The 17,270-nt window shown below is 35.1% G+C and overlaps 1 protein-coding gene across 7 annotated transcripts in view; it reads left to right on the top strand.

Annotated features, from left to right (window-relative positions):
• LOC100392727 (intermembrane lipid transfer protein VPS13A) overlaps positions 1-17,270 on the top strand; it is a 236,138-nt gene that overhangs the window by 180,860 nt on the left and 38,008 nt on the right. For 6 of the 7 annotated variants that reach the window (XR_013533346.1, XR_013533347.1, XM_078367818.1 and 3 more), the window contains 9 exons: positions 4,085-4,195; positions 5,442-5,587; positions 7,084-7,165; positions 8,326-8,439; positions 9,296-9,371; positions 9,459-9,622; positions 9,935-9,980; positions 10,087-10,210; positions 17,096-17,207. Coding sequence is in view for 4 of the 7 variants with exons in the window: in XM_078367818.1 (XP_078223944.1) it covers positions 4,085-4,195; positions 5,442-5,587; positions 7,084-7,165; positions 8,326-8,439; positions 9,296-9,371; positions 9,459-9,622; positions 9,935-9,980; positions 10,087-10,210; positions 17,096-17,207 (975 nt within the window). In the remaining 3 variants the exon portion in view is untranslated. The remainder of the gene's footprint in view (positions 1-4,084; positions 4,196-5,441; positions 5,588-7,083; positions 7,166-8,325; positions 8,440-9,295; positions 9,372-9,458; positions 9,623-9,934; positions 9,981-10,086; positions 10,211-17,095; positions 17,208-17,270) is intronic. The other variant, XR_013533364.1, reaches the window with a different exon arrangement.

Here is a 17,270-nt window from a genome sequence, read left to right as displayed (position 1 = left end):
AAATGTGTTTCCCATAAAGATCTTACAATTGAATATTGTTTTTTAATTTATTTTGATAATTTCTGCTTCTTGATTAATTTCATCAGCTCACAATTTGTTATTTATATAGTTGGATTTATGCCTGCTGTTTTATTTTTTGCCTCTGTGCATTTTATTTCATGTTTTTTCTCTATTCCTTTTTTACTACTTTCTTTACATTAAGTGGACATTCTCTTATGAAGCATTTAAATTTATTTAGTGATTTGTTCACTATATTTGATGGCTTTTTTTTTTAATACTTGCTCCTGGGTATAACATATATATCTTATCAGAATCAGTTTTTGATTATACAAGCTTAATTTCGGTGAAATGTAGAAATGTTACCACTATATAGTTCTATTCAGTGTTCTACCTTTTAGTGGTATTATTCTTATTACATCTCTTATGTTACAAACCCAACAATACATTGTTGTAGTTATTACTTTAGCATCTGTATTCATTTCCAATGCAGCTTTGCTTCTACATATATTCCTACTGTTTTTATTGGCAAATATATTTCATTTCTATATGTTATAGGCCCAAAAGTGTATATTCATGTAACATATAGTCTATCCTGGAGGCTGTCAGTGTGCACTTGAGAAGAATGTATATTCTGCTGTCATTAAGAGACGTCTGTTAAGTCTAGTTGGTTTATCTTGTTGTTCAAATCTTAAATAAGACAGGTTGTTTAGACAGTTTCTTTTCAAATCAGTTAAGAGAAGAGAAAAACACATTGTTTTTTATAGTACATAGTTACCTTTATGAGTGTTTTTTATTTTTTCATTTGGATTTGAATTAATATCTGGAGTGCCTTTCTGCCTGAGGAACTTCCATTAGTATTTCTTGTAAGGCAAGTCTGTGAGCAACAAAGTATCTTAGTTTTTTTTTATCCAGGAATGTCTCTACCTTTATTTTGAAAAATAGCTGTGCTGGATATAGGATTCTCAGTTGACAGTTGGTTTTTTTAATTTGAGCACTTTGAATATGTTATCCTACTCCTTTCTTACCTTCCTTTTTCTGCTGAGAAGTTAAATATTAATATTAATTGGGGTTGTATGTAATAAGTGGCTGTTTTCTTCCTGCTTGTAAGACTTCCTCTTTATTGACTTACAGCATTTTTACTATGATGTTTATGAATCTGTTTGCATTTATTGTCATTGGAGTTAGTTCATTGAGCTTCCTGGATGTGTAGGTTAGTGTTTTTTAATGAATTTGGGGACTTACAGCCCATATTTGAAATATTCATCAAATATTATTTTCCATTCATTTATCTCTTCTCCTTCTAGTACCCCTTTTTTATACATTAATATGCTTAGGGGTAGCTCACATTTCTCTGAGACTGTTCATTTTTTGTTATTTTTTTCCCTCGTTTTTTGTTTTTTGGATTGACTAATTGCTTTAAACCTACCTTCATGTTCACTAAAAATGAAGTATTTTGTGAAGCATTTAAATGTTTTCTGCCAGTTCAAATCCACTGTTAGTCCTTCTAGTGTTTTTTTCATTTTTGCTATTTTTCAACTCCAGATCTTCTGTTTGGTCCTTTTTTTTTTTTTTTTTTTTTAACAGTTTTTCTCTCTGTATATTGATATTCTCCATTTGATAGGACATTGTCATCATACTTTCCTTTACTCTGTAAACATGATTTTTCTTTTAGCTCTTTGAAAATATTTTTAATTGTTATTCTGAAGTTTGCTGCCAAGTCTGACCTGATCACTTTCAGGCAGTTTCTTTTGTTTTCTGGTTTGATGGGTCCTAATTTCTGTGGGTTTTTAAAAAATTTTGATGTCTTTAATTTTTTTGTTGGAAATTGGACATTTTAGATAATGTTTTGTAACAGCTGTAGGTCCTGATTTGCCCTCTGCCCTTATGGGGACATGTTATTGTTATTAGCTTGCTTGTTTGTTTAGTAACTGGCTATAATTTTGCAAAAGTCTATCCCATTCGACCACCACCCCCTAGCGCCACATACCCTTTCCTACAGTGTTAAGCCTTTTATGTTGTTTTTCAGGGAAGTACAGCTTTGTGATGCCTAACAGACACCCTGGACTAATAGTGATTTGGGCAGGGCTCTCCAGTTCTTTCCGTCACCACATGCAACTGTTAAGCTCCAGTAATTGCTGGTTGATTTCTCTATTGTTTTCAACAATGTCCTTTGACATTAAATTGCTCTAATTAAATCAAATTTCATATATGGGCTTTTTAAAGAAATTTGGAGATAAGTGTTTAATATTTGTTCTGACCTTAGGAAAACTCCTTCTGTTTGTCACTTTCTCTGATTTTCTCCTGCAAACTAGTAGGTCTACAGGTTAGCCAGTATCTTCTATAATTCAGTGACTTTCCTTTTAGTTGTCATTCACCACATCTGCTGTTTCTGAGAGCACCCTTAGGCTCGAAGTGCACTCTATGTTATAAATGAAATTAGTTCCTTTGGAAAGAGATTAGTAGTGATTTGTTTTAAAACCTACTTTCCCTATCAGCAGAAATCTCTAAACCAGGGCTCTGAGGCTAGGGATAAGGACAGTGACACCCTTCTATTTGAGTAACACCCCGGTTTAGGAGCTGAGCACTATTTGTGGTGGAATAAGAGGAGTAGTGGCCCGAGATCATCACAACTTGCCTCTGCTGGCGTGGAACTACCACGTTACAAGCCTGGGCAAGCCTAAAGATCAGAACTCTAGTATTCTCAGTGGTGCTGTACCCAAGGCAGAGCTTTTTTTTACCATGCACAGAGGCTGGACAGAAAAAGGAAGCCCCACCAGGTGTGGTGGCTCACGCCTGTAGTTCCCAGCACTTTGGGAGGCCAAGGTGAGCAGATCACACCCTGGCCAACATAGTTGAGACCCCATCTCCACTAAAAATACAAAAATTAGCTGGGTGTGGTGGCAAGTGCCTGTAATCCCAGCTACTAAGGAGGCTGAGGCAGGAGAATCTCTTGAACCCAAGAGGCAGAGGTTGCAGTGAGCCAAGATCGTGCTACTGCACTCCAGCCTGGGTGACAGAGCAAGACGCCATTTCCAAAAAAAGAAAACAAAACAAAACGTAAAGGAGGCCTCCACTTTCACAATTGCACTCAACCATAACTTAACCTTAGCAGCAGGCAGCAGGTAGCTGGGAACAGGATGAGAAATAGGGACATACTGAAGTCTTCTTGGCCCAGTCCTCAATTGGAGGACGCCAATTGAGGACTTGGCCAAGAAGGAGCTCTGTGTTCTTAGATATACTAGTTTAGAGTAGAATTCTGGCTCGTTAGTCCGAGAGAGGGAACAGAGGGAATACCCTTAGTTAAAGTACCACAGATTCACTTTTCCTACCAAATTTTTTAGGTTTTCTTAAATAGATGTTTCTTCATTTGCTTATGACCTTACAACCATTCCTAGAAGCCTTAAATTTGTTGTTGCTGTCTTTTAAATACATTTTATCAGTTTGGCTGGGGTGCCGGTGAAGAGCTTCTCAGACTGTCATCTCAGAAATTGATTTCCACATATGCTTTTTATAAGGCTATCATTTTTTATGTTTTATGAATATGTTAAAATGTGAATCTTGGGGCCCATTTTTCAACCCATTGAAGTTACTTCAGTCTGAGCATTTCGAGAAGTATTGAATATCAAGAATGATACCACTAATCAATTAATACAAAGTTATTTTTAACACCTTTTTTATTTTATCATATCACTGGTCTGTGTAGGTTGCATTAAAGCAGTTACAAGTAGACTACAAAATGCCACAAGTAGACTGTGAGATTATGTTTAAAGAAACAAATATACCCAAGAGACTGTTGATGGTATGGATTAGTGTCATTTAGGGATAAGATTTATAGTCATATGGAGAAAAGCTTAGTGTCTTTTAATGGTTTGGATAGAAATATAGATAATGCTTGTCAGTTCGTCAGTGGCAGACAGAACTGTCCTAATGATAGAGATGGTAGTTTCCCTTCTTAGGCAATCATGAGCAATGTTGAGTGAGTCTAGATCTTATAGAAGAGTTTTGGCAGTGTGTCTGCTATTTGTTTAAGTATCTCATGCAGATAGATTCCTTTAGTTTTTAATATTTTGTGTTCCTTTTATAGGTTGAGCTTTTTCATAAAGATATAGAAGCTTTCCAAGAAGAATATAAAACAGTCTCAGTAGATCAATCACAAGTCAGCCTCTATGAATATTTTCATATATCTCCTATCAAGGTAGGAGAAAAATAATTCATTTTTATTGTCTTTGAAAATCTGGGTAATAGCAAATTGATGTAGCATTTATATTGTCTTCTTCAATAGCATATAAAATCTGTAACTCTACAATTAAACTAAGTAACAAAGGAATTACTTACATTTGACTTAGGATTAAACTAATAAGTAACAAAGGAATTACTAATTAGTTTAATTGTAATTTAATAACATTAGTTTAATTATTTTACATTTTTATTTATTTTTAAATAAGTTTTGTCATGTGGAGCCACCTACAGCGTGTATTTATGTTTATAATTTGATGTAATCTTCTTTTTACCTTGATTTTCTGTTAAACTGTTTGGTAACAATTTTCAAAATTCTGTATTTGATGATTTGTGTATTCATTTTAAAATAATTTATAAAGTAGCCTTAAGAACTGAAGACAGGATGGTATCAAATCTAAGTTTTTAATGCAACATTTCTATAAGCTAATTATATAATAATTGAAGAAAATTATTAACCATGTATGTAGAATATATATACAACAAAGTGTTTTTTAACTGGCCGTTAACTTCTAAAATAATTGAAATATACACTTTTGGAGATGCACATGCTTTTCAACTTATGACAGAGTTATGTCTCAACAAAGCCATTGTAAGTTGAAAATCTTTTAAGTCAGAAATGCATTTAATACACCTAACCTACTGAACATTGTACCTTAGCCTAGCCTATCTTAAACATGCTCAAAACAACTGGGCAAAATCATCTAACACAAAGCCCATTTTCTAATAAAGTTGTTATAAAGAATTTTGAATCAAAATCCAAAGTACAGTTTCCACTGAATGTGTACTGTTTTTACAGCATTGTAAAGTTGAAAAATCATTAAGTTAAACATAAGTCATATACATATGGTCCCCATCATAAGTTGGCAACCATATATATTTGAGTCATTTTCAAAATCACTTCAACTTCTAGATTTGTAATGTTATTAATAAATATATAAAAACTAGTATTTTCTTAGGTTTACCAAAAGAATGGGATGGGATCAGATATTATGCAATCCTAAATTGTTGAATTGAAGATTTAAATAGAGCTGTGTTAGATTTTAAATTTTTTCATATTTCTATTTAGTAATTTTAACAATCTAGATAACTCTGAAATTTTATTTATTATGGTGCAGTAAATTTAAAATTAAACTGATTTTTAAGAGTTAAAATTATCAATATGAAGAAAATATTTTAAAATATTTATCTGTTTATCTTTTTAGTTACATTTAAGTGTTTCACTGAGTTCGGGCAGAGAAGAAGCTAAAGATTCAAAACAAAATGGAGGACTGATTCCAGTTCATTCTTTAAATCTTTTGCTGAAGAGTATTGGTGCCACACTGACAGATGTACAAGATGTGGTTTTTAAGTATGTTTAATATTCAAATCTATAAATTGATAAAGTCTGTTTTATGTGTACTGAAAAATTTTGTAAATGAAAAAGTGTGTAAAGCGCATTGCAGATCATAGGCAAAATGAAGTTTTTGCCTTTAAGTGAAGTACAGTCTGAATAACAGCAAACATACTATTTGCTAACTCCTAATTACTAAATTACAGAATTATTATTAAATAATTTTCTTAAGAAAAAGAGACATAGGCCATGCAAGCTGTACATTTTAAAAGATCTTTCTGGCTTAGGGAAGGATTCGTAAGATGTGTATGCCCAAAGATATGGTTCCTGAAATGTGCGGATTTAAAGCTAATAGGAATGACTCTTCAAAGCATATGCAAGTAGAACAGAATGAATGCAAAAACAGGGGAAATGAAAGAATCAACTTTAAATGTTGGAGGCAGGAATTTGTATTTTAATGTGAGTCATAATGAAGCTCATAGAGTATCTGACCAAAGAGATTCAGAGTGTCTGAGTTGAGACTTTAGAAGAGAATAACCCTTTCAAGTAGGATCTAGGATCGATTAATAAGAACAGTAGTAAGAATTTGCTGGATGCAGTGGCTCATGCCTGTAATCCCAGCACTTTTGGAGGCTGAGTTGGGCAGGTCACCAGGTCAAGAGATGGAGACCATCTTGGCCAACATGGTGAAACCCGGTCTCTAATAAAAATAATTAGCTGGGCATAGTGGTGCACACCTGTAGTCCCAGTTACTTGAGAAGCTGAGGCAGGAGAATGGCTTGAACCCGGGAGGTAGAGGTTGCGGTGAGCTGAGATCACGCCACTGCATTCCAGCCTGGGCAACAGAATGATACTTGTCTCAAAAAAAGAAAAAAAAAACCGTAGTAAGAGTTAATAAGTCCAACACGAGGTAACACTGAACGTAGATAAAGTTAAAAGAACACAGGTATGATGTTAGCAAAAATAGGATGAAATTTCTAATCCTGCTCCTATTCCACTTACCAACAAGAAGCATAGAGCTTTTCAGTAACTGTATCAGGTGTATGTTATGAATGGGTTTAAGTGGGCTAATCTTATAATATCTATTCTGTGAATGGGTTATAGGCAAGCAGGCAGAACCTGCTACCACTGAACCTGGCCATTCTTGAGCAACCTCTTTATTAGTGTGTCAGACATTTTCTATGTGGGCCACGATAGGACAGAATTGGGAAATAAAGTTCTATTGGTCCATGAATGGGATCCACAGGATCTCAGAATTCTCCTAAATTACATGAAAATTTATGTATACTGGTGACTTCTGAAGATAAGATCCATGTGTTTTATGTTTCTGAGAGGGCTCTTTGATTAGAATATGCAGAGATATACCTATAAAGTAGATTTTCTGATTGGCATGGGAACATGTACTGGAAGGACATTTGGAGAAAAGATTCTAAAGAAAATAAAGCCACTCATTAATATTAAAAATACGTTCTCCATACACACTTTCAGACAATATATCTTTATGCTTTTTTCAGGCTTGCATTTTTTGAACTCAACTATCAGTTCCATACAACATCCGACTTACAGTCTGAAGTCATAAGACACTATTCAAAACAGGTTTGTCTAAGATTATCTTACCGTGGGACAGAGTGTTACAGACTAACAAAACCTTTTATGCCTATACATGTAAAATGTAGAATTGTCAAGGAACCAAATAGCCATTTTCAAATTATTAAAGCATGTTTTTTTCCCTCAGAATTGTAAAAAGAAATTGAGCTCAATCACTATTTGAATTTTTTGTTCTTACATTTTTTAGCCACTGACAGAAATTTTTTCTGAATCAGCATGGACTGGAAATAAATAAATCTTTAAATAAAATATTAACTAAGTAATTTATCACACTTAATTTAAAAATGGGTTCAAGGGAAACTATTAGTAACTGATGAACATGGGATATTTTTAATGTAACTACTTGTTAAGTCAGCCAGATATGTATTTTTTTAACAGATGTTTTTCCACTTCTAGAAAGGCTCTAGATAGGCTCTAGGTTTTAGGATATAACTTACAGAGCATCTGATATAGTTGTGGTATGATAGATCACTGAGCATGACTCAGGAGATTTTGGTTTATCCCACTTTTGCCATATACCCACTCTGTGACCCTGGGTATCATCTGACTTACATGTTTCTCCAATCTATAAAATGGTGGTGGTAATGACAGTGGTCACAGATAATTGTAAAAGTGAAAGTATTTAAATATTCTAGAGCTTTACATGAGTATAATGTCATATTATTTTTAATACTGTAATATCAAATTACTTTTTAAAAACGAATAATAGTGATCAATAGGCCAGGCGTGGCTCATGCCTGTAATACCAGCACTTTGGGAGGCTGAGGCAGGTGGATCACTTGAGGCCAGGAGTTCCAGACCATACTGGCCAACATGGTGAAACCCCATCTCTACTAAAATCAGCCGGGCATGGTGGTGCATGCCTGTAGTCTCTGGGGGAAGGGAGGCACAATAATTGCTTGAACTTGTGAAGCAGAGGTTGTAGTGAGCTGAAGATGGTGCCACTGCACACCAGCCTGGGCAACAGAGCAAGACTGTCTCAAAAAGAAAAGGAAAAAGGTAATGATTAATAGAATGAGATAGTTTAGGAATTGAAATTGGCATTAAAGGTGTTAGCCTGAGAAACCTGGGTGCAAGTTTTAAATAATCAATAAGAAAAAAATAGGTCTAATTATCTGAATTGATTAGTGTTCCTATTTTATTTTTAGGCCATTAAGCAGATGTATGTACTGATTCTTGGACTTGATGTTTTGGGAAATCCCTTTGGCTTAATTAGAGAATTTTCTGAAGGTGTAGAAGCATTTTTTTATGAACCTTACCAGGTAAAATAGTTATTTTTCTGGTTCTGCTATAAGTCACTAGTACTTTAGAATAGATTATACGTTTCTATTGGTAACTTGAATTGTAAGTGCAAACAGATTTTAGAAGACACATGAAAGGACACATTATTTTGCGGTAAACAATAGGAAGAGATTTGGGGAGGCTTTGGGGGAAATTTTTACCTTCATCCTCAAAATTTAAATTTAAGGTTTTATTAAGCTATGCTGAATTTAAGTGTTTCCTTGGAATATAAAAGGTGGATAAAGTACAAGGAAGATCACCATGTCTTGCTTTGCACAGTAGGGTGGAACTATAAAAAAAAAAATCATGGAAACTGACACCAAGCCAAGTAATCCTAAAATTCAGTGGGAAAAATAATGATTGTTCTATGTCCCTTTAAATTTTTTCTCAAAAGGATTTCTACTTTCACTCATAAATGTATAGATACATAAAAATAAAGTAAAATTAATATTAATTTTGTACACTAATTAAAAGCATTAAAAGTGTTAAGAATTTTAAAGTGTTTTATTTCTGTTATGTTTTTATTTAAAAACTTATCAAGAGTAGTTTGAACTGTGCTTGCATTTTCCTCATAAACTTAAAATATGGAGCGAGCATCTTTTTGTACTTTGGTGAGTTGTCATACTCCTTTCTAAGGGTACATTATATCCTTCACACTTTCAGTGTCCAGAAATATCCCTGAGAATTCTTTTAATGTGAAACTTTTTGCTGATATCACTTCCTCTGAGACATCATTATCCGTTTGGTTACTACCTCTTTCTTCATATATATTTATAAGCTCATCTTTAAAAGTGACTATAACTCACTCACTCATTTATTTATTATTTGGCCCTTTAGGGAGCCATCCAGGGTCCTGAAGAGTTTGTGGAGGGAATGGCACTAGGACTTAAGGCACTAGTTGGTGGAGCTGTTGGTAAGAAACAGAATGTCTACCACGTATTTTTGTGCTAGAAAGTAATGACATCATTACTTTTACTAAAGATAAAATAATTTCTCTCAGGTGGATTAGCTGGTGCTGCCTCCAAGATCACCGGTGCTATGGCTAAAGGGGTAGCAGCTATAACTATGGATGAAGACTACCAACAGAAGAGAAGAGAAGCCATGAATAAGCAACCAGCTGGTTTTAGAGAAGGCATCACTCGTGGAGGAAAAGGTTTAGTTTCTGTAAGAAATTTCACAGGGTTGTGAACATTTTGGGAAATATCTTTTAAACCTATATATATTCTGTGAATAAGGAAATAGACATATAATTCTTACTCCTTAAATTATTATTTGGATATTTTAAGAGCAGTGGGTGGTAGCATATAAAACATGTCAGTAGCCTCCAAAAGCATTCCGTTTGAATAAAATACTTAGGAGATATGTTAATTCTTATGATATATAAAAAGCAGAACTGTATTTTTTGTATAAGCCGAACTTGGTTCTTCTAGGCATCATAAAAAGTATTGTAAGTTTTCAATTGTGTTTTCCTTCTAGGGATTTGTTAGTGGCATAACAGGAATTGTTACAAAACCAATCAAAGGCAAGTATAGTAGTTCCTTTGCGTTATATATATTACCAAGTCTTTCATAAGTTGATTCTGTTTTCATTCTTGGATGCAATTGTCAAACATTCTTTTTTCTTTCTAGGAGCTCAAAAAGAAGGAGCAGCTGGTTTCTTTAAAGGTGTTGGGAAGGGTTTAGTGGGAGCAGTAGCAAGGCCAACTGGAGGCATCATAGACATGGCTAGCAGTACATTTCAGGGAATAAAAAGGTAAATCCTCTTTGATTTAAGATACGAGTAAAATGCCTAAGCCATGAGAAATGAAACGTATCTGCTCTTTGACTTAAGACATTTGGTTATTGTCTTTGTTTTGTGCTGCTATAACATATCACGTAATACCACAGACTGGGTAATTTATAATGAACAGAAATGTATTGGCTCACGGTTCTGGATGTTAAAAAGTCCAAGATTGACAGGCCACATCTGGTTAGGGCCTTTTTGCTATGTCATCTCGTGGCAGAAGGACCAAGAGAGGGCAAGAGAAGAAAATGGGGAACCAAAGTCACCCTTTTATAAGGAACCCACTCCCACAGTAACAGTATTTATTAATCCATTCATGGGGCCAGATCCTCATGTCCTAATTACCTCTAATTAGGCCCCACCTCCTGGCTGGGGATAAAGTTTTCAGCACATGCTCTTCATGCTCTTGGGGGGACACATTCAAACCATACCAATTATGAATACTACAATATGGCAGCTTGCATACGGTCTTCCTAATTCTTTTTAATATTTTTTAAGTTGCTGCCATTGCATTGTTTCAACTTTATGGAGTTCCTCTTTATGTTTCATTCATTCCCAGCAGGTTTGCAGGAGCAGTTTGGCAAGTTAAGCAAGCTTTTCAGTTATTTTAGTTTAAATACGTTAATGCTATATATCAGTCATAAAATTAGCAAATCTAATCTGTATCTTTTTTATGAAATGAAGAATGGCATTTTGTATTTCTTGGTTCAAACTCAGTTGTCTTCACCCTTCTTTTATTATCTTATTTTGATATAATTTGTTATAATAGTCCCTCTTGATCTGCAGAGATCTGCAGTGGATGCCTGAAACCTTGGACAGTACCAAACTCCATATATTTGTGTTTTCTCCTATACGTACATACCCATGATAAGATTTAAATTAGGTACAGTAAGAGATTAACAATAATAATCAAAATAATATAAGACAATTATAACAATATACTGTAATAAAAGTAAAATAAGCGTTACTTAACACAAGTACTGTGATACTGCAACAGTCAGTCTGTTAATTGAGTTGGCTACCACATCTCTAATGGACTGGTGATGTATAAAGCATGGATACGCTGGACAGAGGGATGATTCACATCCCAGGAAGGACAAAGCAGGGTGGCAAGAGATTTTATCACACTACTCAGAACAGCATGCAATTTAAAACTTAAAGAGATTATTTCTGGAATTTTCCACTTAATGTTTTTAGACCACAGCCGACAGTGGATAACTGACACTGTGGAAAGCAGAACTATGGGCAAAGTGGGTAATAGTGTGTGTATGTGCATTCCCTTTCTCTTCCTTTATGCAGGTAATTTTAATATATGTTCTTTTTGCCTCCAAATTAAATTTAGTGTAGGGCTGAAATTTAGTAGTTTCATTATTGTTACCTCTGTCCTAGAAATTTGTGACACATACAACAGATGATAAAATTAATGTTTAATGAGACCTATGTTAGAAAGTTAGGTGGATGACTATCTTCCTAATCTTTTTTCTTTGTGTTTTCTCTTGCTTTCTGCTCTATAGGGGTATGTATTGTCATCATTTGAGCTATTCCTCTTAAGCCAGTATTTCATACTAGTTACCATAATTGAGTGTTTTTGGCATTTAGAATTAAGATGAGGAGGAAAGAATGAGTCTCCTCTATCTGTAACTTCAGTTTCATAAATATAATGTGTTGAGTGGTAGTCCTCAGAGAAACTCAAAAGTCAATGAAACATAAGAAATTTGAAACATATAAAGGCTTCTGCCAAAAACTACTAGAATTACCTTCCATTTATCTAAAACCTTATGTTTTTGTACCCAGCTATATTACCTTTAGGGATTGAGGGCACAATGAAACATTTCTAGAAAAAATAATAAAGACTAAGAACTATTAAAGGATATACTTGTGAAGAAAGACATTGAAAATAAAAGGAAGAATGGGTTACAAGATTCAAAGATAAAAATATAAATTGGATTAATCTAATTGAGCTATGTGAAAGCAAAATTGGAAACAAATTATTAAAAAATAAAATGCAATTTGAGGAAATAATGATTGGCATTAAGCATTGTAATGTCATATTTGTGAAGAGCATGTACTTATTAATATTAAGCATTAAGCATTGTAATGTCATTTGTGAAGAGGATGTACTTATTAATATTAGATGAAACAGACATTAAGGTAATAAAAGCATCATTTGAGATAAATAAGGTAATTAGGTAATGATAAAAGAAACTACTAAGTAGGAAGATAGTAACAATTTCAAACCTTTACTCAGTTCATAAAATAGCCTTAATGTTTAAAAGTACAACTTGACAAAACTGTAAGAACTTTTTAATTGTACAATAATGGTGGAAGAACTTAATATTTTTCATAATAATTGATAGATCAGGAAAACAGAATAAAAGTAAATAAATAGATTATTTGAATACATTTAACAAGCTGCCTAATACAAATGTAAATAATGATTCAGCACATTTTAGGGCTCATTGTCTATGATCTAGACACCTTTCTAATCACTTGAGGGACCAGCAGTGAACACAATTGGCAGTGGTCCTGGGTTCATACAGCTTACGTTCTAGTGGGAGCGTTAAATAAGTAACTGATAAATATGTGATATGCTAAATGGTGGAAAATGCCATGAAGAAAAATAAAGCAGATTAAAGGATGTAGGGAGATCCAAAATGATAGGGAGGAGGGTTGCTGTTTTACGTATACAGTGATCAGGGATGCTTAACTCATGAAGTTATGTTTGAGGAGAGACCTGAAAGAAGTAAAGGATGAGCCATGTGAGAAGAATGTCCCGGGCAGCAGGAACGGCAATTAAAAAGCCTGGGTGCAGGAACGTGCTTGGCCTCTTTGAGAAACAGCAAGACTAGTATGCCTGGAGTAGAGTGAGGAATGGGGAAAGATGAAAAAGATGTTCAAAAATGAACGTACAAGGGATCAGATCACATAGGACTTGGCAAGCCACGGTAAGGACTTAGGCTTTTGCTTAAGATGAGAGGCCATTGAAAGGTTTTGGTGTGAGTTGGCTGCTGCATTGAGGCCTAACCACAGGGGATTAGGGCAAAAACAACACTTACAAGGCTTTTGCAGTGATCCAGGTGAGTGACAATGGTGAGGTGACTAGTTCGGTATTAGAGGTATGTTCTGCATGTATTTTAAAGGTAGTGGCAATAGGATTAGTTGATAAATTGGATGCAGGATATGAAAGAGAATCATGAAAAAAAAAAGAATCATGAAGAATAATTCTGAAGTTTTTATGTGTACCACTGGAAGGGTGAGGTTGTCAGTCTTTTTAGGGAAAGAGGGTATTGCCATTTGAATGTATTAAGGTTAGAATATCTCAGACATACATATAGAGACATTAAGTTATTGTTGAGTAGAGGCATTTGAAGTACAAGAGAAAGGTCCAATTCAGAAGTAAAAATTCAAGATTTGTGAGCCTATAATAAGGTATTTGAAACCATGAGTCTGGGTAAGATCACCAAGGGAATGAGACTGAAAAGAGAAAAAAGAGGTCCAAGGACTTGGCTTTCAGGCACACCAACCCTTAGAAGTTGGGGAAATGAGGAAGACCCAGAAAAGGAGACTAAAAAGAAATGGTCATTAAGTTACCTAAAAAAATTTAGGGTCAGTTTGTCAATTTCTGCAAAAAAGGTAGCTGGGATTTTGATGCAGAAATTTGGGGAGCATAACCATCTTAACACTATTATTTTTTAATCCATGAAAATGCAGTGTCTTTCCATTTATTTAGGTCTTCTTGAATTGCTTTCAATAATGTTTTTAGTTTGTAATACTTTCTCAAATTGTGAAGTTATTGATTTCAGACCTTTTCTTAATGTAGACATTCACATCTATAAATTTCCCTCTCAGCACTGTCATTTTGTATTTTTTGTTTTTGTTTCAAAGTAGTGAATTTTTCTTGTGATTTTTTTTCTTTGACATTTTGTTATTTATGCTTTTGTGTTTTAATTTCCACACATTTTTGAATTTCTTAAATTTCTCTTATTTACACATTTCTAATTTTCTCCCATGTGGTCAAATAGCATACTTGTATATTTTCAGTACTTTTCTTTTTGAGATGGACTCTCACTCTGTCTCCCAGGCTTGAGTGCAGTGGCTTGATTTTGGCTTACTGCAACCTTTGCCTTCCCGGTTCAATCGATTCTCCTGAGTAGCTGGGATTACAGGCGCGCACCACCATAACCAGCTTAATGTTCGTATTCTTAGTAGAGACTGGGTTTGAACTCCTGACCTCAAGTGATCTGCCCACCTTGGCCTCCCAAAGTGCTGGGATTACAGGCATGAGCTACCACACCTAGACTGTTTTTGGTAGTTTTTTTTTTTTTTTTTTTTGAGACGGAGTTTCACTCCTGTTACCCAGGCTGGAGTGCAATGGCGTGATCTCGGCTCACTGCAACCTCCGCCTCCTGGGTTCAGGCAATTCTCCTGCCTCAGCCTCCTGAGTAGCTGGGATTACAGGCATGCGCCACCGTGCCTAGCTAATTTTTTGTATGTTTAGTAGAGACGGGGTTTCACAGTGGTGACCAGGATGGTTGCAATCTCTTGACCTCGTAATCCACCCACCTCGGCCTCCCAAAGTGCTGGGATTACAGGCGTGAGCCACCGCGCCCGACCTAATAGTTTTATATGTACATTCAGCCTTAGCCAAAAGGCCAAGAAGCAATCAGTAATTTTACATTATTGAGACATGTTTTATGAGCTAATATATACCTAATTCTGAATAATGTTTCATTCCACTTGAGAAGAGTGTGTATTCTGTTGCTGGTTTGAATGTTCTAGAGACGTCTGTTAGGTCTAGTTTGATTATAGTGTTGTTCAAGTCCTCTTTTTCTTTGCTGACCTTTCATCTAGTTGGTATCCATTTTTGAAAGTAGGGTGCTGAAATCCTCAACTATTATGGTGGTATTGCCTTTTTGTCTTTTAAATTCTGTTCGATTTTATTTTGTGTATTTGGGGGTCTTTTGTTAATTGCTTATGTTTATAATTTTTTATCTCTTCGATGGATTTACCCTTTTTTCATTATAAAATGTCCTTTGGTGTCTAGTAAGAATTTTTTAAGGCTGATTTTTTCTGACATTAGCATAGCCACTCTAGCCTTCTTTTAGTTACTGTTCACATTGCATATATTTTTGTCTTTTTAGTTTTAACCAATTTGTGTCTTTCACTCTAAACCAAGTCTCCTGTGGGTAGTATATTGTTAGATCATATTTTCTGTCTCTTCTGTTTTTTTGGAGAATTTATTCATATGTATATGCACATGTATGTGTATATATTATGTTAGTGGTCCCCAGCCTTTTTGGCCTCAGGGTCCAGTTTTGTGGAAGACAATTTTTCCACAGACCACACAGGAGGGATAGTTTCAGGATGAAACTGTTCCCCCTCAGATCATCGGGCATTAGTCAGATTCTTAGGAGGAGGGTGTAACCTAGATCCCTCACATGGCAATAGGGTTCACATTCTTATGAGAATCTATTGCTGCTGCTGATCTGACTGGGTGGAGCTCAGGTGGTGTTGCTTGCTCACTGACTGTTCACCTCCTGCTGTGTGGCTCAGTTCCTAATAGGCCATGGACCAGTACCGGTTCAAGTCCCAGGGGTTGGGGATCTCTTAATAAATATTTGTTGACCGGGCGTGGTGACTTACACCTGTTATTCCAGCACTTTGGGAGGCTAAGGTAGGTGGACCATGAAGTCAGGAGTTCAAGACCAACCTGACGAAGCTGGTGAAACCCCATCTCTGCTAAAAATACAAAAATTAGCCAGATGCAGTGGCAGGCACCTGTAATCCCAGCTACTCGGTGACTGAGGCGGGAGACTCGCTTGAACTCAGGAGGCAGAGGTTGCAGTGAGCTGAGATTATGCACTCCATCCTGGGCAACAGATACTCCATCTCAAAAAAAAAAAATTGAGTATGTAATATTTGTTGAGTGAACAAACAGATGAAACATTTTCACTTATGACCATACAGGCAAAAATGTTAAATATAATACTGCTATACACAATTTAGCAGTATGTGGAGTGTGTTTTTTGTTTTTTTTTTTTGTTTCTTTTTAGACAGGGTCTCGCTCTGTCACTCTGGTTGGAGTACAGTAGCATGTGGCTTAAACAGTCCTCCCACCTCAGCCTCCTGAGTGTCCGGGACTTGTGATGCACACCACCATGTCTGGCTAGTTTTTTATTCTTTGTAGAGGTGGATGTGTTGCCCAGGATTGGGGTATGTGTTTACAATAATAACACGTCGAACCCAGGAGGACTGTGAGAGTATTTGAACATTAGAAAACTATACAATGTGATTTATAACAGTAATAGATTAAGGAAAATATACCATGTGATTACAACAATGCCAGAAAAGAAATTCTTATTTAAAATTCATTGCCTATTTAAGATTTTCAAAAACCATACCAACAAAAGAACTATTAGTAAACTAAAAATAGCAGTGAACTTTCCTGACTTGATAAGGGGTGCTTTAAAAAAAAAGCTGCTTATATCTGTATTTCACAGAGAACTCTTAGAAGATTTCCCTGTAGTCAGGAATGAGACAAGGATGCTTGCAAAATCCCCTTTTGGTTCTAGCATTATACTAAAGAAACTAGACAATGTAATAGGAAACAAAAAAGCAACAAGTGCTAATACTGTGATTATTATCACAAAGAAATTTAGGAGACTATTAATAAACTTCTTTATAGTTCTGTATTTTTCTAGAGAACTTACACTATTTGTGTTACAAAAACAATTTAGAGAAGTGATGTAATATTTTTATTCAATCTCAAATAAGATTCTTTTTAGTAATTGCATTTTATAGTTTGTTTACAAGTTGTTGGATAACTTTTAAAATCAAGTTATTTTTTTCCTCTAGAGCTACAGAGACTTCTGAAGTGGAGAGTCTGCGCCCTCCTCGGTTCTTCAATGAAGATGGAGTTATCAGACCTTACAGGTTGAGGGATGGGACTGGAAATCAAATGTTACAGGTAAATTAAGAACTATCTTATAAATGAAGATTAAATTAGTCAAGTTAGAAGTTTTTAAAGTAA

Source organism: Callithrix jacchus, chromosome 1 (assembly GCF_049354715.1).
Source record: "Callithrix jacchus isolate 240 chromosome 1, calJac240_pri, whole genome shotgun sequence".
NCBI lineage: Eukaryota > Metazoa > Chordata > Mammalia > Primates > Cebidae > Callithrix > Callithrix jacchus.
This window is presented reverse-complemented; position numbering and strand designations above follow the sequence as displayed.